The sequence below is a fragment of the Lepisosteus platostomus genome, chromosome 15 (assembly GCF_059453375.1).
Source record: "Lepisosteus platostomus isolate fLepPlt1 chromosome 15, fLepPlt1.hap1, whole genome shotgun sequence".
NCBI classification, from domain to species: Eukaryota; Metazoa; Chordata; class Actinopteri; order Semionotiformes; family Lepisosteidae; genus Lepisosteus; species Lepisosteus platostomus.
The window spans coordinates 27,177,346-27,199,693 of NC_142625.1; the positions used below are offsets into that span (position 1 = coordinate 27,177,346).

The window sequence follows — 22,348 nt, forward strand, 5'->3', positions numbered from 1 at the left end:
CCTCGGCTCTGACAGCCTGTTTCACGCGTCTTGCAGTTGTTCCCAAGTCACAGAGGCTCAAAGGACTTCTGGCTTTCTGGGACGAGTGCAGCGAGACCAGTTCAGTTTTCTGCTGCCCTGCGGAGACGTTTCTGAAGACGCTGAGGAAAAGATTCATCCACAGACTGAAAGCCAAACAACCTGGGCAGGTGGACACAGGTACCATCCTCAGCAAATCTGGGCTCATGGGCGAAGGGGTGGGTCTCCCCCTGAGAGGCTCAAAGAGGGGCACATCAAAACTGAAATATTCAGGGTTGGGTTACACACTCAAAGTGCCCTTGTTTCAGGGGACCTGCAGAGATGAGCACAGATGAGCACGAGATGAGTGCAAAGTTTTCTGTGTTTTTCTCAGTGGGAGGTCCTACCATTGTGGTATCTTTTTCTTTTAAAAGATTTTTGTGTATGGTTGGGTTGATTGTTAACATAAAATGCCAACACCTGCCTCTATTTTAGACTTCATCATATTGAGAATGTTGCCAAAGTCTGTCCCCTCAATCAGAGGTGCACAAGAACGGCTCGAGCTGAACCCGTTTCTGATTGGCTCACGGGAAGCTGCTGGGTCTCGGTCGCGGCAGGCCCGTCGGGGTCCGAGCAGACGCTCACGAGCTGCCTGTCCTGCAGTGTTCGCCCAGCTGCTGCAGCTCGTCCTGTCCAGCTGCAGGCTGGTCCCGGCCCCCCCGCGCTGCCCAGACCAGGTGACCGTGTTCCAGTTCTTCGGCTACCTGAGCAGGTGTGGGCTCACGGACTTCGGGGAGCACCTCTCCCACCTCGCCAGCGAAGGTACGCACCGGCAGCAGATACACGATTAATCCCGCTTTCCTTGGTTCTGGCCAAACCAACATGAACAGGCAGAAAATAATAAAACAAAACGCATTATCACGAGTCACTGCTGGTGCCAAAAAGTAGAACAGTAGCAGTATCGACAATAATGATCAAAAACATACTCATAGCGACAGGTCAGCAGTAAGAACGCCCTGGTGGTGTGGGTGCTGTCGCAGCCGTGCGTGTTCTGGGTGGGGTGGTGCAGCGGGTGACCCCACAGCCACACTGATGCCCCTGGGCGCTGTGTTTCAGTGACCCTGATCGGAGCCCTGGAGAGCCCCGGGAGGAGGCGGGCTCTGGACAAGCTGCGCGGGAAGCGGATCGCGGAGCTCCAGCCCCTGGGGCGCACGCTGCAGCTCCTGGCCGCCCTGCAGGTCGACCCCAACAGCAGGGTGGCCAAAGCCGCCACATCCTGCCTGTCCAAGGCCTCTGCAAGCAAGAGCTTCAGAGCAAAGGTACTCGTCCGACACCAGGCAGCCTCACTCACGCCTCCCTTCGCGGCTTCTGGCTCCTGGAATGATTCAAGTGAAGGGCCTCGTTCAAGGGAACAACAGTCTCCCCTTGGATCTGAACAGCCTTTCAGAACGCAGAGCTGCCCTGTGCAGAATCAAACCCCGGTCTCCAGCGAGACAGAGGGGGACATGTCACCGTACTGACGAAGGGCGGGCACGCCCATGAATACTTCTGTCATGAAGCAGGAACACAGGGAGGGAAAGAACGAAAGCTCAAGCCAGAGAGATCTTCTGGCTCTGTGCAGGGGTTGGCGTGAGGGACAGAGACCAGCAGGAGGAGAGGCAGACGGATTTCAGGAGACGGCAACTCTCCGGGGTTGGGCTGCGTTCGGCCCGTGCGCCCCTTTACGCTCCTAACACACCAAGACATTCCTGGTTGTGTCGTGGTCTGTCTATTCCCCTCCGTTTTAAGCATTTCATTAAGAAATGATCCCCCACGGGTTCCGTGAGTGTTGTTTGTCCACAGTAGTACTGAACCCCGAGTGCTCTGCTCTGCTGCAGGCTGTCGTGTTCTACACAGAGGCCCTGAAGGACCCCAGCCCGCAGTGCCAGCAGGCGGCGTGCCTGGCTCTCAAGTGTCTCAAGGTGAGCTCCGCCGCCGAGCACAGCGCCGCGGGGTTTTACCTTCCTGTCCTCTGGAAACAGACGAACGAGTTTTGAAGTACGGCAGTACCACCCTAGCGGTACAGAATGATGGTTCCAGCTTTAGTCTCTCCGTTATCAAGAATGTTCCTGGGCCTTTGCCATACGTCACTATGCTTTTAGCGTAGCAGAGTTACCTCCCTGGGTGAAAACACCGTTCCAGCATCTTTTCCTGTCTGGTGCCCCACAGGCAGCGGAGAGCGTGGACCTGATCGCGGACCTGTGGCGCAGCGCCGACGAGGACGTCCGACACGCGGCCCGCGAAGCAGTGCTGTCGTTCGGTAAGGGACGAGCCCTCCGCCTGGCCTGCTCATTACCCAGCGGCCGGGTCACCCGAGCGGGGTGCTCCGGGGGGTTTTCATTCCAGCTCAGCTCTGAGCCTCCTCAATCAGCTCAGTCGCGACTTAAAGGAGCTTTGAAGAGAGCTAGCAACCCTGCAGACACACCGCCCCTTCTCCGGGACTGATCCCTGCTGTGCCTGGGGCTGCTGGTAGGGCTGGTATCGGTGTCACAAGGAACACCAGAGCTCAGACTAGTAGAGGCAGACAGGGCACTAACTGCACCGACGCCTCTGTCATCAAGCCTGAGCACCGTCAACACACAGGCATCTGTGCTGCACAACTCCCACCATGAAACAGAGCGACTTTCAAAAACAGAAGAATTTTGACAGTTAGACAGCGTTCTTATCAATATAGAGGGGCTTGACAGATCTGGTACCCTTCACCCAGGCTGATTTTCACTGCTTTCTATCCCCATCTGTCTTCCTTACAGGCAAAAAGGGCCACCTTGCATTTCAGAGGATGGACAAAATCTGCCTTGAGCTGCAGGAAGATGCCTTCCAGAATGCAGACACGGAAATAACAATACTGTGAGGCTGTCCTCACAGCTCGGGCAGAAACACGAGGGCTGGCCACTGGCAGGCACCAGGTTGGCTCGGGTGCAGGCAGAGCATTCGAACCTCTCACCCCCTGGGCCGAGGTCAGAGGTTACCCAGTCCAGGCCCCAGGAGACAGAGAGACAGCAGAAAGAACAGCAAGGCATTGTGGGAAAGGTTGGAGCTGTAGCTGGGAAAAATCTCCATGTATAAAGCTTTTTGTAAAATGTTGTACGTTGAAGAATATATTTGATAAATGCTAATTTTATATTTTATGAATATTATACGCAAATGTTTCATACAGAGGAAGTTTTAATTCAATATTGTGCTAATTTTACTGGAAGGCAAGAAATGAACTGCCCTTTTTTCACTGCTCCACCTGTTCGGCTGTTCGGCAAAGCCAACAGCGATGGCCAGACTCACCTTTTCAGCAGAAGAGCAGCTAAAGGATTGGGGATGCAGGCTTTAAGTCTTTGCTTCATCAGGAACACACGTAAAGTTCTCACAGTAAGTTAGTGCGGGGGTCTCCAACCCTGAACCTCCAGGGTTAAGGTAATAGGTCACCTGTTTTCAAAGACTGACAACACCTGTGAGCTAGTGATGAATCAAGCAGGTCATCTGTTCCAAGAGACCTCTAGTCCTCAAGGACGGCAAATTACTTAGACTTTTCCACAATAAACACTGACACAAACTGGTTTCGCTGGTGATGGAATCATTCAATACCTTTGCAAACTGGTGATTTTAGATGACCCTGCTGGGCTCTCCAGGACCAGAGATCCCTGCCTTAGAATCTCAGGAAAAATCTTCTTTATTGCTATTTGAAAGCAAGTAGAAAGGAAAGTCTTCTCCTATTCATGTGGGAGCCACCTGTACACAAGCTAGGGTATCCTAGAGTGGTGCTATTGTGAAAATTCTGAATTCACTGCAAACACAACAATTTATATTATCGATTTTCCTTTACAGATTAAAAGTTACTTTTGAGTTTATCTGCTGTATAGGCTTAAGAAAAATCTAATTTCATAGTAGTCTTAAAATCAAGCTGATGTGTTTGAGAGGGCTGGTAAAGGGTCATACAGGGCCACACACTGTGCAGGACCTGTATGCACCATTCTGAAAGCCGATTTTCTCTAAATGCCAACAACCCAGTGTGTCTGTGGTTCACCTCTCAGCGCCCATCAGCCACCCCTACCTGTACAAACCCTGACGCAAAATCGCTGCCCGAAGCCGAGATTACAGGCGGCCAAGACGCAATATGTTATTAACGCAATCAGTGGAAGGAAGTGACACAGGCTCTATCACTCTGCTTTCCTTTGCATCATAACCGTGCATGCTGTACATCTGTCCTGCATAAATATATGTTAAATATTTTAACGGCTTGCTGTACCTGTATAGGATGAGATGAAAAATAGTTTCAGGGTCAAGCACACAGTTTATCACTAATTCATACTATTTGGAGCACTGACAGACTTGTTTCTAATATCACCATACAAACCGTATATCTGGTGAAGTTTTCCATAAAGTGAAAATGTTTACAGTTGTTTTCCGTTTCGTCCTTTCTTTGCAGCGTTAACTACACTTACACATGTGCCTGTATCATTCACAGCGGACTATTGTGAAAGGGAAGGACTGCTAGTCTAGGGAAAGGGTTTGAAAGATCACACGCTCACGCTGGTGCAGGCAGGGGCAAGAGAGGCCGTCCTGCTCTTGCCCGGCTCCAGCCAACAGGAACACGCAGCTGCTGCAGGTCAGCTGTACCAAGGCGGCACCTACCAGGAAGCCCAGATCCATGGAAAATCAACAAAGCGAAAGAATTTCTCCCTTGCAGGAGAGCACTTTCACACACCGTGGACTGGAAATGCTACCCAGCCACACGTCTTCAACGAAGCACCTGGGTGAGAGATCTGTTCACTTAGCAGCCAGCGTCCAGAGGGGCAGAACAGGTTACAAAAGAGACACCATTCAACCTTTCTTACTGTCTTATACAACATCACAAGTCTTTGCAAGCTGCATCTAAGCACTGGATTCATGGCACTGTTTCTGCTTCAAGTTCAAATGAAGCAGAGCAGCTCAGAGTAAACTTTGCACTGTTAGCCTACTCCATCACCTGTTCACTGATGAGTGTATAAATACGAGATACTTATGAGGTTACAAAAGAAACCTCTTGCACAGCCACTAGATGGGATTGTTTGCTCACCTGGTTGAAACCAAACTAGTCAGAACAGCAATATAATAAAGACTCACTAAATTAGAGTTTTGTCTCTGTATTCCAGTTATACTCACTCCATTCACTTAATTAAACATACATAAAAAAGGTTAATAAATGTGTTTGAACAGAAGCAAGAAAAAAAATCAACGTTGTAAACCCATTTATTTCGGAGTATGGGTGTAGACTGTACCATGCAGCAGGTTAGTACATCACCGAGGCGCAACACCACAGGAACACAGGAAAATAAAAGTTCATGGAAAGTTTGCAGAGCCTTAGGAGCTCCTGCTGGAAGCGATGAGAAAACACAACCAAAAGCACCAGCAGACACTAGAAAATAAAACGGCCTTTTTTAAAACAGTGAAAGAAACACCAAGTAATAGAAAAGGACACTGGAAGTTGATACTGATCGGAGGGCTGAGGATGTCTAATGCATCAACACAAAAGGTTTAACACAAATTAATATCACACTTTGCTTTTTTTAATAGTTTTCTACTATAAATCAGTATGTTAATTATTGCACTATTGTTCTAAACACTGATGATTACTTTAATTAATACAGTAAGGCAAACTAAAATCCTCACAAGTGACTAGTACCTAATTTCTCCACTCTTCAGGGTAGATCCTACTATGTAATTCTGTGTACAAGACAGCGCAACCAAAGAAGAAAATCCTGATGAACAGCCCAGGAAACTGAAATACCCAAGCGTTCCAAAATCTTACATCCAATGTGGATAGGTAGAAAAAAAAAATCATTGGTTCACTGGTCTTAAATTAGCTGAAAAATGACTTGTAACTCTTGCACCTTTCACACAAATTGTGCAAATCATGCATTTTTTTAAACCAATATTGAGTACAAAGATTACTATGTCTTCAGCCTTATGTAAATGTAAAATACAAGGCCAAATATTTCTAGTATTTAAGTGAGCCTAAATTTCTGTACATAGAGCTCCAGGGGGAGTGTGATGTCAAGGCTGCTGACATTATGCCTGCAGTCACTCCCCATATTAAATACCACAAGCTCTAGTTACATTTTAACAGCCCAGCCAGGCGAAAATAGAAAGATCTAGGTCACATGACACAGGGCAGCAGCTTGCCTGTACAAAGCAAGCCCCACCGATTTCATTGGTCTTACCAGCTGTTGCCAAACCAAGCAAGAATCAGCCAAAATAAAGTTTACTGTGGCAGGAATCTTTTTTTTTTAAGTTTGCCACCTGAATTTTGAAGATGTTCTTTCCTCTTTCAGACGGTTGTGGACTGACCTGACCTTCCTACAGGCTTTCAAGATACCAAAGGATTGGCAACGTTAAAAAAGGCAATGATCTAATTTTACACTCTCAAACCAGAGACCCGAGCTGAGCATGGGGTTAGAACCGATACCACAATGTTCAAAGAGACGTCAAGTGTGATAGACAAGATTGTAGACCACGTGTACTGCTCATTCTACCGTTTCCATCAGAGACCCATTGGGAGTTTAACATCCACACTGCATGCCTCAGTAAGAGACAGGATCCTGCCCCTCCCAGGAATCACGAGTGAAGCAGAAGCTCCACAGCAAACTGCTTCCCTTGAAAATACGATCATGTTCTGTGCAAGATGCCATGAGTGCATTTTCCCTTCTGTAATGCTGGCTTTTTGAACCGTGTGATATTAAAGTGCAGACAGCGATTTAAATAAGGTACAGCTTCCGAGCTGAGACAGTACAAGGCTGGGGGATAAACAAAGTCATTCAGCTTTCACATTAGCAAACCAGTGCAGTGACCTCTGTTGTAATGGCAAACATCTTATTACATACTCCAACCATATGAAAACGGTTTCTTCAAAAGTGACTCTTAAAAGCAGAGGAAGTGGGGAAAACCCCCCACAAATGAGCTCCACTTAAGGACCTCTCCCTTCACACTTACAAAAATAAAACCTGAAACCTGTTATTCAAGTGTCTGTCATTCCAGAAAACCTGTGAGACTACAGCCTTTGGTGTCTTGCCCCCAAACCCAACAACTTAAACACCACATATCATTTATTACACATATGCACTTTCAAAAAATTAAATCTAATGTGAGAGAACAGGAAGCAGTACCAGGAAATCAATACTTCTCTGCACATATACCGTCCCCGGATGCCATTTTCAAACACCCAGGGCTTGATTTCTCAGCCCTACGTTCCGAAAAGCAGGAAGCCCTTTACTTGGCTCACCAAGTTGGCCGTCTGCTCTTCCTCACTGCTTTACTCAAGCACAGCAGCTGCCCCAGTCCTGGCTTCCAAACCAGAGGCCTGCCAAAAACTCCACCCCGCACCCCCATGGGGAACAGCAACTTTCAATAGGGGACTGCTCACTGTCTCACTCATTTCATCGCACGCCCAAGATAGCCCCTTCCTGGTTTCAAAAAATAAACTTTATTCAATTCACCGACAAAAAGATTAATAGAATTTACACTTTTCAGCAATCGCACTGACCGAAAAAGCAGGTTCACCCGTGAAAATTTGTCAAAGGCCCAACCTTGTCCAAAAAAAGGATTGTAAACTATTAAAAATGTTCTGTTAACTTTTTACTGGATGGTTAAAATCCACTGAAATCAACCTGACACAGCCCATGACTGTGTAAACTGCTTTTCTCCCATCCCTATTCTCTTTAATACTAGTGGCTGATATTCCATTTTCTGCTATTTATCAAAACCACACAGTCCGCATAGGTGCTTTAACCAAGACCTCCTGAACGAAAAAGGGGGAAAAAAAAAATCCACATCTCATTACAGGAGAACACAAAAAAAACATTAATAATAGCAACTCGGACACAACCCATGCAAATTGTAGCTCCACTAGCCTGGGCAGACCAGTCTTTTTTCATTTAAAAAGAAGACGGGGCAGAAGACAGGCCCCTTGTCTTCCGCCCGCAGGTTCAGGAAGGTGCCTTTACGCACCGGACCGCTCTGAGCAACACATCTTGATATTCACAGCGCGGGAGAGAACAGTCCGTCCAGTGTCCAGCGGGCAGAAATAAGTCAGAAGAGGTCCTCCAGCCTGGGGGCGCAGCCCAGCGTTGGGGAGACACCCCCCCCCTAGGAGCCCACAATGCCAGGGTCGTGCGCAGACTCAGGCAGTGGGGAGTCACTGCAGTGGTACAGGAAGCAGTTGCCCCAGCAGCTGTAGCAGATGAGGAACAAGGCGGCGAGGAAGACCAAGGCGCAGATGGTGCAGGGCTTCCTCTCCAGAAGGAAGCTCAGCAGGTAGAAGCCCATGAACATGGAGTGGCTGAACCACAGGGCCGGGTTGAGGGGTTTGGGGATGAGGAGGACAGGCAGGAGCCACTGAAGGCAGTACATCTCGTCTCCCTTCGGGCCGGACACGCTCACCGAGGCCGAAACGAGTGTCCACAGAACCGGGCCAGCGCCGAAGGAACCGCCCGCCACCGGCTGCGACCGCGGAGTGCAAGGGGACAGTGGGGCTCTGAAGAGCATCAGGTCAGGCCTCGGGAGAGAAACAGGACAACGTTACGGCTCTGAACCGCCCGGCTGCGCCGCCTTACCCCCGGGAGGTGCATTAAACACCCAGCCCAGGCCGAGGATTAAAGTGCAAAGTTTGACCCCAAATTTGAACACTACTCGCAGGTCAGTCCGGGAGTCGTCCACATCTGCAGACCGCCAGTGCTCTGCTAGACGTCGAGATAAAATCAGACCCGTTTTTAAACGCGGACAGCGCACACAAACGTTCAGATCCTCCGGGTCTCCTGTTCTCAAACCGGACAACTTGAGCTGCTTCCAAGCAGTGGGTGATGAAAAAATACAACCTGTACCTTAACGACACCGAAGCTACCGCTTTCAATAAAACACCACTCTTTCTAACCCATTTCTTTTTGTTTCTGACTGAACATAAAGGGGTAGTTTAGGATTATTTCGGGCAAATATTTGAGCATAACCAAACACGACACACGAGCCAGTTAAACACACGTCTGCAGTGACCATTGTATATGCCGTAAAGAAAATGAAAGATATTTAAGTTGAAAACCTCGAGATTCCGGCACTAACCTCTCATTGCACGCTCACTCTTCCGCCGCCATCACTGCAACTCTCCTGCGCAGCTCCTGCTCCTCAGGACCCAGCCGGGAAAACCAGCTGTCTCCCCCATAGCCTGTTTAAAAGGCGTCCGTGGCGGAGGTCATTGGACACAATCTCATTTTCGCAGAGGACTCAGATTTATACAATTTAAAAAAATAAAACGTGTACGTCACCTATTCCTCTGACAGGAAATACCGCAAGTGGAATATTGCAATTTAATCCTAATAATTTTTATTTTCTTACAGGCATTGATGGGGCAGCTTCTCGTCTCAGGTCCTCAAAGAGAAGAGAGAGGTGCATTGAAAATGTGAGATATAGTAGTGACGTGGTTAGTAAAATATGTTCCCGGAATAATTATATTTATCTCTAGTATAATAATTATCATCCCATAAAAATCTACACGTCCGTATTAATTCCAACCGATCAATGCATCTAGCTGGCTGTTAACGGGAAAGTTAATGGATGCAGTTTTACAACGTATGATAGACTGTTGTAGAATACAGTTGAGTGATTACACTTAATATCGATCAGATGTTTTTAATAAAGTTGGGGGGAATGAGCTCCTGTCGTAAAGACCATCTTCTCGTTACTTTGTGGTAAAATTGGGAGCATCACAAAGGACGCACGAATTAAAGGACTGTGCCTAGAAACACTTTTGACTGAACAGGTGGAAGAGAGCGTTGAGACAACCTACCGCTAGGTGGCGCGGTTGACCGGAGAGTGTAAAGGTGCGCTCCAGAAAGGTGCAGCCCTAGAAATTCATTCACATCACTGTCGGTGATCTCTCGGTCATCGAAACAGTATCTCTTGAGATCTGATATTACAGCATCCACTGCATGAGTGATTATTTCAATAAATACTAATTGTGTGTTGTGACAGAGAGGTAAGGAGAGGGGTGCCTGGGAGCGTGAGCAGTTTTAAGGAGGGTTAGGAGGTGTCTGGAGAGAGAGAAGGGTGGTGGAGAGCTGGCAGAGAGGCACTCTGTCAATCTTAATGCCAGCATGAATTATGCATTGAATCTGCAGGAACCCTCACACGGGCCGGGGGTGAAACTCTGTAGATTTGCTGTTTCCATGGTAACCTCACATTTTTCCTGGCTCGGCAGCCCTGATCAATGTATGTCCTGACGAACACGTTGGCTGGGGGAGAGGGGAGGGGTTCCTGACTGCGCTGTGCTCCATCTTCGTAGGTGATGGGAATGATGGGGAATTTTGAGGACAAAAGGCCCAGGCTGTCACTCCCCCGGGCACGCTGTGGTTGTGCTCTGTGTGGAAGCTGAGTGCTGATCTGCAGATCCCACAGCGAGGGAGAAGACGATGGAGACGTGATGTGATGTTCGGCTGAAATGTTGGACCAAGGCCCTGACTACGCCATCATTAATGATCCTGTAGCACTGCTCATTAGATGGGAGTGTTAACCCAGGTGTCCTGGCTAAATTCCACTCTGGCTTTGCACAATCTGGCCTCCCTTAATTCAACTGATGTGCTATCTTATTACTCCTCCCCCTGAGCCGCTGTGCAGTGGGGCTGCTGGTGCAGAATGGTCGCTGTGTGTCTCCTGGTGGGGCTGCTGGTGCAGAATGGCTGCAGAGAGGCCCTACTGTCTCGTCTAGTTCCCTAACTCAGGAATCAAAGGGTTCCAGGAAACTAAGGAACACTTCAGACTTAATTCCTAGAATTGAAAAATTAGAATAAAGTCCTGTAATTAAAGATAATTCCACATCTCTGTTCCCTTAGCTATTTTAAACTGACTGCAAGATTTTTTTATTACTTGGATGACTTCCTAACAAAACAGAGAAATTTGTCATTCCATGAATACAGCCAGCTGTAGCCTTTGGCAATTGCATATTGTGATTATGCTGTTTATTAGCTCTGATAAAATGCATGAAATAGTTTTAAATGTCACTGGAAACCTCCCCCTTTTTAAGTACATATTTAAGTCAGTTTTCCTCTACATTAAAAAAGAATACTTTTTATTGTCTAATTGAATAATAATGTAACTTATTTGTTGAATACTGTATATAAAAGCATTAGTTCTTGGTGGAAACTCACTGCCTTTCAGGACTAAAATGACTGAAACTATTAGCCCTGAATTAAATCACAGGCTACAATATCCTAATCTGTGATTATGCCTCAAATGCACAGCTAGCAAGGGAGTCTGACAGTTTTTTTGAGAGATTATTACAGTATTGCTATTTCTTTATGGGGATTATTCACCCAGGTACTGTCTGCCTTGCAGTCTCACAGTGTCTGACGGAGCAGAAAGCTGATTGTCTGCCTTCGGGACAATGAGGTGGAAAATGAGTAAGCTAACGGCTCAATCTAAATTCATCTCAAGCAACTGGGGCACATGAAATATTCACTGCAAGACAGCCTCTTTCCGTGCACAAGCTCATGCCAGTGGCTCTTCCTTTCCAGGTCAGTACAGGACTTCCAGTAACTTACTGGACTGAGCCTTCATTGCTTAACTAGCCCAGGTGGCAGAGACTACAGGTTAGAGTTAAAAACTTGTTTTCGTTTTAATGGCATATTGTTCAACCCCATGAATAAGTGTCAAACGGCTCTGGTGCAAATTAGATCGATCTTTGCGTCTGAAGAGACAATTTTAATAGTTGTCATTGGACAACAGAGCTCGTACTGTCAGCAGGTCAGCATTGCCTGTTGTTCTGAGGCCGCCCCCGCTTCAAATATCCGCCTGCTCTAAATTATGTCCACATAGAAACATCGATATAAGTGTTAACTTTCTGGTTGTAAACCACAGTAATTGTGTTAATACCGGAAGATTATTGAAGTCGGGAATCGTTATATCAATGTAAGGAAACAGTCATAATTATGATTTTTAGCCGCTTCATCTGCTTTCTGTCTGTTTTGCCTCAGGATAATCCCGCTCCCTCGCACTGTTGCTTGGCAACGCCAGGCTCCAGGGACGCGTCCGTCGTTTCTAGAGGGAATTGTGATGAACACAGACCCCGCCGGGTACCAGTAAGACAGTACACAATGTCTGTCTCGGTAGCAGCAGTTGTGCACAACTGTGATGCACACAGCAAGTGCATAAAACAATCTCTGGACACTGCGACAGTTCACAGATTTGTGATAGGTTACTGCTACTAACGACCCTCAGCTTTTGATTCTTCTGTGTATGAGACAGCAGCACAGCCTCCTCTCTTGTTCCAGACGACAGAGCACGCTTTCGCCTTGGCCTTCTCCCGCAGAACTAGAACTGAGACCGAGGGACCCGACCCTCTTCTTTCTGCAGTCGAGCCCCTGTAGCCAGCAACCCCCCCGCCCGCCTCGCTGCTTCGCAGAAACATGAGATCACAGCACGTCGAGGCGAGTGACCAGTCCTGCCCTCGCCTGTCTGTCAGGGCTTGTGCCGATGGGCTGCTCATCGGCTTTGCCCACTTGCAACCTTTACTAGAGGCTGCTTTTCAAGAGCCCAGCACATTAGTAAAAACAGCACTCTGGAAAATACAGACTTACTCTATCGGGTCTGATACAGCGAAAAAAAAAAAGCTTAAGGATACATCAGTCCGGACACAACAGCAAGACTCTCACATTCATAAAGATTTATTTGGCTCCTTTTGGAGATATCGGCTGCCTTTCTTGCACAGACCACAGGCTGCTGTTAGCTGCTCTCTCCCTTAGTTTCACTCCTTCGAGAGTGTGGAAGGACAGGCGGCGCTGGGATGATTTATAAAGCGATTCCTCGCCCCGTGACCGAGGGGCTTCAGTGGGGTCCGTGACACTGCCGTGATGCTGCACTCGGAGCTGTAAGCTAGCCCGATCATCCGTGCACGACCTTACAAGGAGACATGCCAATTCTCAAGATGTTTAGGCTAGTAAAATAGGACACGTGGAAATACTTCTGCTAACGACAGCGGTTTTCCCGAACCGCGCATTTATCGAGCAGGGCGGCTCGCCGGAGTCTGCTCCGGCCGCCTGGCCGCTCCTGGACCTGAGTCTCAGTCGAAACGCCAGGTCCCTGCTCTCGTCCTCCGCGCATGGCCAGTCCTTCAGCTCTGCTCCTGCATCTGTCTGCACGCTGCCTCCCTCAGCATCCTGCATCCTTCCGCGACATAATCTCCGCCTTACACACCACAGCACACATTTTCAGGTACGTATTGCTTTTTCTACATCATTATTTTTAACTCTTCTTTTTAACGAATTAACTGCCTTCTGTATTCTCTAGCCTTGTGTTCGGATGCAGACAATCCTGCTTTAAAAATATCGAATCCGATCTCGCCTGAAGGCTTCTCCAAATGTGTATCAAGGTCATCTGCCGTTCTGCGCTCCCAGGGACGGATGTTGATTCCGGACGGATCACCCGGCCGGATCGCTCTTCGCTGCTCGGGGCAGGAGCGCAACACTTTCCGCTAAAACGGCCATGTCAACCGTCATGACCATCAGCTGCCCTGTATTAAAACTCAACGAAGTGATACTTGAGGAGGAGAGAAAGGCTGTCACGGTGTTTGGCGAAATCCGCACACAGATTTCCACACCAGCCGGACAGACGCCACTCTAAGGGTTCAGAATGAAGCAATACGCGCATTAACGGCAATAAATATTGACCCCAAGAGAAACACTGTCCAGTGCCGCTTTATCAATAAGCATGTTCAGCGCCTAAATATGAGCCTGACTTGGGAACTTGTATCTTGCTGACGTGCAGTGTAGCTAAAACAGCAATTGATACGCTGTGATGCTGTTATTATTATTATTATTATTATTATTATTATTATTATTATTATTATTATTATTTTATAATACACAACATCGGAAGGCAGCGGAGCACAGCTCACTTTACAGCCCTGGATTTCACACCGGGCAGGGCAGGGGACCCAGCCAGAAAAGTGCCACCAGTTACCGTGCGTGAAGTATTTATACCTCCACACCTCTCATTCATCACAGCAGTACAACCGCACACGTCCGTAAATCCGTGTGCACCCCGCATTCTGTTTAAAATGAAATATTTAGCAGAATCGATCCGCCAGTGTGAGAGACAGTCGATGCCTACACAGACAATATTATTCGAGTCTGCGAATCGGGGGAATTTAATCTCATTTCATAACGGTTTTCTTTTTCTCATCGAGTTAATTCACTGATTTAACATCGATCACAACATCATCATCGTCAACAACAACAACAACAACAACAACAACAACAATTATAGTAACAGGAGTGGAAAAAGCGCGTTGCCTGTCGTTTCAGTATTAAGTAATTATTCACTGTGACATTATACGCGGTTTCTCCGCTTGTAGTTTCCACTACATTCCCGACAGCGGACAGTACGAAAGAAAGGCGGCAGTTTGTAACAACACTCGTATCCGTCTTTTCAGGGTTCCCTTCGCGGGAGGATGCGCGGCGGGGAGTGGCGAGTGCGGGATGAGTGATCCCGGTTGGCGATGGAGGCTCTGAACGCCGTGGAGCTGGAAGACCTGGGCGATGCGAGCGTGCGGCTCTCCGCCCGGCCAGCGCCGCGGGCGGCTCCCGGTGCGGGCATCGAGAACGCCTCGTTTCAGGGCGAGGAGCAGGAGACGGGCTTTCCCGGCACCTCATCCGGCAGCCCGGCAGGCTACGGGTCCTCCAGTATCGGGGGGGCACCCTCGCAGCCCCCGGCAGGCCACAGGGAGGAGCTCTCCCCTCGCTCCGAGGAGGAGCGGGACGCGGAACCCAGCGCGCACTCGGTCGACTACGGATTTATTTTCGCCCTGGTGTTCCTGATAAGCGGGATTGTCCTGGTGATCATAGCCTACACCATCCCCCGCGAGTCCAAGGTGAACCCGGACGCGGTGACGGCGCGGGAGATGGAGCGGCTGGAGATGTACTACGCCCGGCTGGGCTCGCACCTGGACAAGTGCATCATCGCGGGGCTGGGGCTGCTGACGCTGGGGGGCATGCTGCTGTCCGTGCTGCTCATGGTGTCCATCTACAAGGGGGACCTGTACCGCCGGCGGGCCTTCGCCCTCTCCCGGCGGCCCAGGAAGGCCTACGGATCGATCAACCTGCGGATGAGGCAGCTGGACGGCGAGGGCAGGGAGTGGCTGGTGGAGGCGGAGCCGGGTCCTGCCGGGGCGAGCGAGGAGGCAGCCGGCTAAGCTGCTGCCCGGGTGTGCAGTCTCTCAGGAGGCCCGGGCGAGCCGACAGGGGGAACCCGCGGTGCCTGGCCGGACAGTGAGCTAAGGGCTCTGGCGGCAGGGCCGGCGGCCAGGCGAGGGTAGTTTCCAGGTTTGAACCGCGCAGAAGTGGCACCGCGAAGCGAGGAAGCTGGAGCTCAGCCTACATTCTTAAAACGGTTCGTCGTAGCACAGAGGATAAACAGCAGCACAACTTTAGACCATTCTGCAATATTTTGAAGTATACATAAATTATTTCATTTTAAATGTGGAATTATGAAATGATATCAATTTTCAGTTAATGAAGACTTTAACGAAGCACAGCGAGCACCATAAAAGACAATGTCACAGTGCAGTTGAGTTTGCTACTGATAGATTAATCTAAGTTGCTTTAAGAGAAATAGTGAGCATGGTGTTTGATAGATCTGAATAGTGGGATTATATACATTAGATGTGTTTTATAAATTAAATTGAGATACTAATATGCCTTAAGACAACATGCCCAGACCCTGTATTTGTGTGTAGTGGGGACGCTGACTCCACACATGGCAGCCTGTCAGCTCAGCTCGGGGTTACAAGTGGAACGTCATGAGAAGCTCCTTAGAAATACTGTAGTTGATCGAAATCATTGATTCTCGTTTTGTACTGCAAGAGTTCTTCCAATGGAGTGGAAAAATGAGTGACCTTTGCACAGACCTTCTGCAGACTCACTAAAGAACAGAAAGATGAGGTTCAGAGTTTTACTCTGCGTGCATCTGGAGGCAGGGACTGATTTTTTAACAGGATTAGGCCGCTGTTCTAGCCCAAAGACAAAAATAGAAAACTTGGCATCCATACTACAGCACACCTGAGTTTAATACAGTGCCTGTATGAGCACATATCTTCCATCCATTTATTAGAATTCCAACTCCAGGCTTTTATCCCTGAGAGATAGTTTTAAATGACTTTTATCCACACTCTGACAGTACTCCAGAGAACCTCAGAGACATTCATGTAAAGCTCATCCACGATTTTTAAAAAACAATTGTTTCATGAAGGCACACTAAATAATATTAAATTAAAACAGTACACTGTCACCTCATGATCTCAACCAAGATGAGAAACATTTTCAAAGAGATAACCAGACAGAGGTCAGAATGTAGCCCTTTCAACTGACGCAGCTGCAAGTGAGTGGAAGATATAGGCAGGATGGGATTGTGAAGGAATATCTCATTAACAGACTGGTACCCGCAAACAGAGGTGCTGGTTTGTTAGAATACACAGTGTCGCCCTGAGTTCTGTGTAATTTGAAGCTTACAGATCAAGTGAAGTGGTTAAAAAGGCCTGAGAAACATTCCTATTTCAGCCCCATGAAATGCCTTGAGAGAACAACCTACATAATAAAAACAATGAAGAGCTGCAGAAAAGAACAGTTTTATAGTTTATACGAATGTATTGGGAAATGCTTTTTCTAAAGAAAGTTTTCTAGGCATCCAGAAATATTACAGCTTTACACAAAACACATTTACAGATTGTAAAACAGTAACAGTCCTGTTCCAAACGGCATCTAAAAATTAGACGCCAGTAGAAAGTGACAAAACACTTTCTCCGTCCAAAGCACAGGGTTCTGGTTCTGACATCTGCAATGGCACCACGTTGGACAATGTCGAAGAATAACACGATCAAAACTATAAGGTGAGAAGCAAATGTCCGCCGAGTGAGTATCAGTGTTTACAGGGATCTTTAACTGGCTTCAGATACTTGATGACAAGGGTGAATGTGGGTCTAAAGCAAGATTTTCATGAGATACAAATTAATTTGGGTGGATTTAGGGTCTTGGCAGTGGCCATTAATATAATTTCTCTCAGTGTGGTTATTGAAATAATAGTGGTCCAGTGAAGTGTAGTGAATGACAAAGGCTTTAATGTAATGCTTACAAGATGTCATGTTGTGGAACTATATTAAATTAGCTCAGCCATTTTTTGGTTGCATCCATTTGGTTGCATTTTTTTATTTCCATGCAGGAAAAGGGTTCCAAGAAGTCTAAAAACATAATTCCTACTTTCCCTGCTTAACGCATGCATTTGGAGTAACTTGATTGTGATTGATTAATGTCGGGAGATAGCTTATTGATCAGGATGTGATCCAGTCCTCAGCCTGCTGTGTGTCTCTGTGAAATGTGTGATTGTGAAAGCTACCACCTTGTGTGACAAAAGGGGACTCCTCCGTCAGTTCTCTGAATGAGTAAGCTGAGCGTGATTCAGCCCCGCTCTGCCAACAGCTCAGTCCCAGAATGGAAAACTACTCTGCGAGGTATAGATGGTAAATTGTTAGTTACAGCTGAAGTGTCAGGAAAGGTCCTTTCAAGTTTTTGCTGAAGTGTCTGATCGACACAGATGCACATGTGTGAACAGGTCTCAGTTAATACAGGTAAAATGGACTCTCCTCACCGCCAAAGGAATAATTTAGCAGGAGCAGGACTGGCAGGATTGGAAAGTGACATCTAAATCTTTGATCACTATACAGTCTTGTCTGTGCTGAGAGACACACTAGGGTGCCCAGCCTGGCTCTGTATGGCCTGTGGGGCTGTAGGTTAAATCACCAGCACCTGAAGGCTGGGGGAACATTGTTAAAATGTTCCAGTTAAGACAATTGTGAGCTCAGCTGGGATATATCTTTGCAGTTACACAAGCCTTCCCAGACCTGGACTGGTCACCCTTAAACTAGACAGTTTACAGTCTTACCCTATATCCTTTGTGACCAGATTAGGAACGAGACTTGAAATAATACAGAAATTCAACATTCTTCTGCAGTTACCATTTAAAATGCATGAGAGGGAAATCTAGTAATTACCCGTCATATAATATCACCACAGCTCTTGTACAGCAAAGACAAGCACCTGAGAAAGAATCATCTGCTCTTTACATTTTAAGCAAAATTTCCTGTAGTAGGTTGCAGAATCATTTAGCATAAAAATCACAGCTTCGGGAAACTATTTTTAAAATAATACATTGTGTTCATTTTTATTTAACAAAATATGATGCAGCTTTCAGACTGATATTCATTTCAGTGGGAAGTCGTCGCTGGCACAGAAGAGCTGTTCAGCCCAGGCCACTCCCAATCCACTCCAGAACTTGCATTCAGCCCCTCTAATTGTCTAGTAAATCATTCAGGAGATGGTTGTAGGAAAACAGTGCAAGGGAGTGAAAGGGGTCCCAAGCTGATGAGCCCTGTAGTAGAGGATTTAACGTTTTGAACAGGGAGTTCTGTGTGCTACAGCGTGCAAGTGTTTGTATTGCAGTCTCTGAAGGTAATGACTGGGAACAGCACAGCTCCTCACTGCAGTGCCTAAGTCGCTGACCTTGTTCAGGAGAGACTCACGCTTTCCATGATCTCATCTGAAGCAGCACAGTAAGCAGCTATTTCCACGGTGTCTTAAGTGACCATGCACAAGAGTTAACGTTTTGGAGACAAAAATGTTGATGCATGTAAATTTCTGTAAAATGTTGTGAATCTGTTGAATTTGCAGTATAGCAGTAATGTGATATATGCTTATTTGTACGCATACAAAATTTTGAAAAACGTTTTGATGATTTAAATGTGACAAATAAAACATTTTTTTTTGCTTTTGATGGGTTAAACCTGACTGCCTCTTTGCGTGCTGCAGCAGTCAGCTGGAAGCTCACTGGAGTATAGTGGCCAAAGTGGAATTAATGACTGAATCTTCAGCCAAGGCCACTGTAAATGAGACACTACAGCTCTGAATCTTTGTGTCTGGCACGGTCAGCAGGAACAGAGGCCGTCTTACTGTGAGCGGAACCGTGAGGACAGCAGAGCTCAGTAATTGCTGAAATCGTGTATTTTTTCTACAGAAAGAAAAGCCCCTTTTGTCTTTCTGAAAGTATATCAGTAGGCAGTTCGTTTTCTGTTAACCAAGACTAAACTGATTACCAGCCTCTTAATTTTTCTTGGTTGAATTGCATTTTCTCACCATAAGAGGCTTAATTTAGCTCATTGAATTATCTTCTTCTTTCTTTAAATGCACATTAATTATATTCAGCTCAATGATCTCTCCCTTCTTCAGAGGCTGCTGTCCCCAGCCTTGTTCCTTCACCAGTCACTGACATTCAGAATGCTTCTTGGGACGCTATTATTATAATCTCATTTCTCACTGCTGCTTGCTCATAAAAGGGTTTGGTGAACTGATTTTTTTGGGAAAGCAATTTGATGGCTATGACACCTCAGCACCTTGGACACACACAAAAACAAAAACCATTAGTTTTCCCCACACAGGACATCTAGAAAGGTAACTTAGTTTAAAACCAACAGCATGCAACAATAAGAAGGCATCATTGTTAACTTCGCAGGTGCAAATAACCACCATATTAAGCAGTGCTTGTTGTCAGTTAAAAATCAATGTTCCACACTGTGACCTCGCAGACAGTGACAGTTGCCCTCTGCAAACCAGCAACAGGAGTCAACAGCCATCAACCCACGGAAATTCTGCGCAGCCTCCCGGCTCTGTGAGAAAATGCACAGCAAATCCCATTGCATAATAAGGCCAGAGACGCTGGCTTTAACACGTAGGACAAGTTAAACTAACTGATCCTATTACTGCAGATCTGGGAGCTGTGGATAATGGAGCATTAACTGAGAAGCATGAAGGGATTTTTTCTAGCTCAGGGCTGCATGAATACCTGGACCTCCACTGTTAGGAGGTTCACTGAGCAGTGGGGACCTTGTGGAAACTGAATGAACGCTCCCTTGCCAATAGAACTAATCTCCCGATTCCCGGAGGGGAGCACTGCTTCCCTGGCTCAGGCCACTCTCTCTGTCTTGGAATCGCTGATGAAATACCAGTCCTTAAAGAATGGGGCCCAGAGACCAAGACTGCTTCTTCACATAAGAAGGAATTAAGCCGATACCAGTGTTTTCTGTTATGATTACAGGCTTTTTTAGGTACAGCACGTCTTTAAATACTGGAAAGGAATTCCTGTTTTCATCAGTCCCAAACCTGCCAAGCAGACAGGGTTTCATACAATCACAGACAGAAGCAGATGACAAGACCCACAGCTACAGACAGCAAAGCGATGTAAATACTGCTGAAAACAAGGGGGGGTGAAACAGTCTGGAAACAAGAGCGGAATAATTTCAGGGTGAACAGCAACAGACCGTCACCAGGGGCAGCAGGGGCACAGAGCTTTGTCAACAACACGACTGGCAGCCAGTGACACGGTGACTCCGTGTCTGAACTGCACACTACAACCACGGCCACTACTGTATGAGCAGGACTGCTCTCAGTCTGACGTGATTAGGCTCTCCTGGTAAGAGAGACTGGAACCAGCACTGTTGCTGGACTCTGCCGTTTCTTTGTGCTTCTCTTGATCTCCATGTGATTTGATTTTAATAAGGCGGAGTCTAAAACTTCAAATCTGCAGGCTGAATCTGCACGTCTCTTCTCTTCCAGCCTCACAGAGGCCATTTATAACACAGTACAATGACAGGCACTTTCTGTGCAGGATGTGCGCTGTGATGAAAGACGGCTGAATTATATCAGGAACATAACTCAGGGAGGGCTTCACACCAGCCTCACCTGAGCTGCTCTTCCGCACTTTGAGAAAAACAAACACCCTCGATGAATTAAGACACATTTGCATACAAAAAAGACAAGCTTGAGGCCACCAGCTGTTAAATGAGCTTACTCTCTCGGACCTCCTGGAAGTGGAGCAGACCATTGAAACACAGCAGAAGTGGATTATCTCCAGTGATGGTGGCTGAATGAACCCGATCTCCTTGATGTGAAATTTCCCGTTCTTCCAGCTGTGCCGCAGGGCAATTCAGAAATAAACAAACCCAAGGAAAATAATACTGTTAAGTTCTACAAATTATCCTTACGTAATGCCGGACAGAGTTGATTTTTTATTCTGCAAGATTTCAACATTTTCATTAAATACCTGTATTCCCAACACTTAAAAAAAAAAAAATTAACGACATATCTATAATAAGCAGCCATACCACAAGGTTTCAATATTCTGTCATCTGCACTGCGTAGAACAGCAATTAGATTCTTCTGTTTAAACAACAACAACAATAATATATATATCCTATGAGCTTTAACAAAGAAAAAAATATTTTCCCAAATCATCTGGTTACATTACAATGAGATTACAATAAGAAAATGTCACATGTAACAAAAAAGCAAAAATTAAAAGTACTAGAAATAATAAAATTGGTTGTATTTGCATACAATTTCAACCCTTAGGATGCCAAAGTGCTATAGATACTGTATATATACCAGACCCACTTCACCCACTACTCAAGTGCTGCCCCCTCCTGGCAGGCACGCAGAACAGCGGGCAGGAGGAGTAAGAAATCCCACACTCAATTGGACAAATCAAGGACACTAGGACTAACATCCATTCTCTTAGGAAGAGCCAAGAGATTTTCGATAGCCATCTAATTAGAATATTTGAACATATTTAATACTTGTACCCATTTATACACCTGGGCATTTAAGTGAAGCAACCTGGGTCAGCAGTGCCACCTGGGATTCTCACCTACAACCATGCAGTTATGGGTGGAGATCCCTAACCACACTGCAACCAGGGTGACATCATATCAGAAGGACGGCACCCCCCTACAGCAGTGTGGCCAAGGTCACCATACTGGGGGCTGGGGATTAGAAATTCTGGTTCAGAGCGCCATCTTCTGGTTTACGGATAACATAGCAGCAACCTGTCCTATCTTTAGAGGCGTCTCTCCCCAGTGCTGACCAGACCCACTCTTGCTGAACTGCCCAGATCTGACAGTACAGGGGTTGGACGCTGCTGGGAAAATAATGGGACAACTGCACACTTCACCCAAGCCTTGTGAGTAGCAAGTGATGGATTAATAGTAATAGATTTTAAACACACTTTGCACAGAATTTAAACCTAGCTCAACCTTCCAGCACTTCAATTGTGGGACAGACTTCGCAATTAAATCCAACAGCAACCTCCTTCTTCCTTCGCCTGTCAACAGCAGCCACCGATCTCTCTAGCAGAGCCCTCTCCTCTCTTCCCTGGGCTCCTCTCTCTCTCGTCTGGCCTGTGAAGCCCCGAGTGCACTGTGGCTGTT

The 22,348-nt window shown here is 46.8% G+C and overlaps 3 protein-coding genes across 8 annotated transcripts in view; 2 read left to right on the top strand and 1 right to left on the bottom strand.

The window, feature by feature from the left end:
• Positions 1-4,423, top strand: part of ripor3 (RIPOR family member 3) — a 30,690-nt gene extending 26,267 nt beyond the window's left edge. For all 5 annotated transcript variants that reach the window (XM_088607936.1, XM_088607935.1, XM_088607937.1 and 2 more), the window contains 6 exons: positions 37-198; positions 661-819; positions 1,114-1,316; positions 1,875-1,958; positions 2,206-2,296; positions 2,787-4,423. In XM_088607936.1, the coding sequence (XP_088464062.1) occupies positions 37-198; positions 661-819; positions 1,114-1,316; positions 1,875-1,958; positions 2,206-2,296; positions 2,787-2,887 (800 nt within the window). In that variant the 3' untranslated portion in view covers positions 2,888-4,423. The remainder of the gene's footprint in view (positions 1-36; positions 199-660; positions 820-1,113; positions 1,317-1,874; positions 1,959-2,205; positions 2,297-2,786) is intronic.
• Positions 4,424-5,240: 817 nt separating this feature from the next.
• Positions 5,241-8,547, bottom strand: blcap (bladder cancer associated protein). Of its 2 annotated transcripts, XR_015926747.1 has the most exons (2): positions 7,047-8,547; positions 5,241-7,007 (listed from the first exon to the last, which is right to left on the bottom strand). XR_015926747.1 is itself a non-coding variant. In XM_088607941.1 (1 exon), the coding sequence occupies exon 1, from the start codon at positions 8,545-8,547 to the stop codon at positions 8,149-8,151; it is 399 nt and encodes a 132-aa protein (XP_088464067.1). In that variant the 3' UTR covers positions 5,241-8,148. The 2 variants fall into 2 exon arrangements, 1 of the variants encoding a protein (XP_088464067.1); XM_088607941.1 differs by having other exon boundaries at positions 5,241-8,547.
• A 9-nt stretch (positions 8,548-8,556) lies between these two features.
• On the top strand, positions 8,557-18,864 carry tmem74b (transmembrane protein 74B). The gene is made up of 4 exons (XM_088607940.1): positions 8,557-8,697; positions 9,390-9,451; positions 10,334-13,257; positions 14,477-18,864. Exon 4 carries the CDS (start codon positions 14,543-14,545, stop codon positions 15,233-15,235), a length of 693 nt encoding a protein of 230 aa, XP_088464066.1. The 5' UTR covers positions 8,557-8,697; positions 9,390-9,451; positions 10,334-13,257; positions 14,477-14,542; the 3' UTR covers positions 15,236-18,864.
• Positions 18,865-22,348: the final 3,484 nt, after the last annotated feature.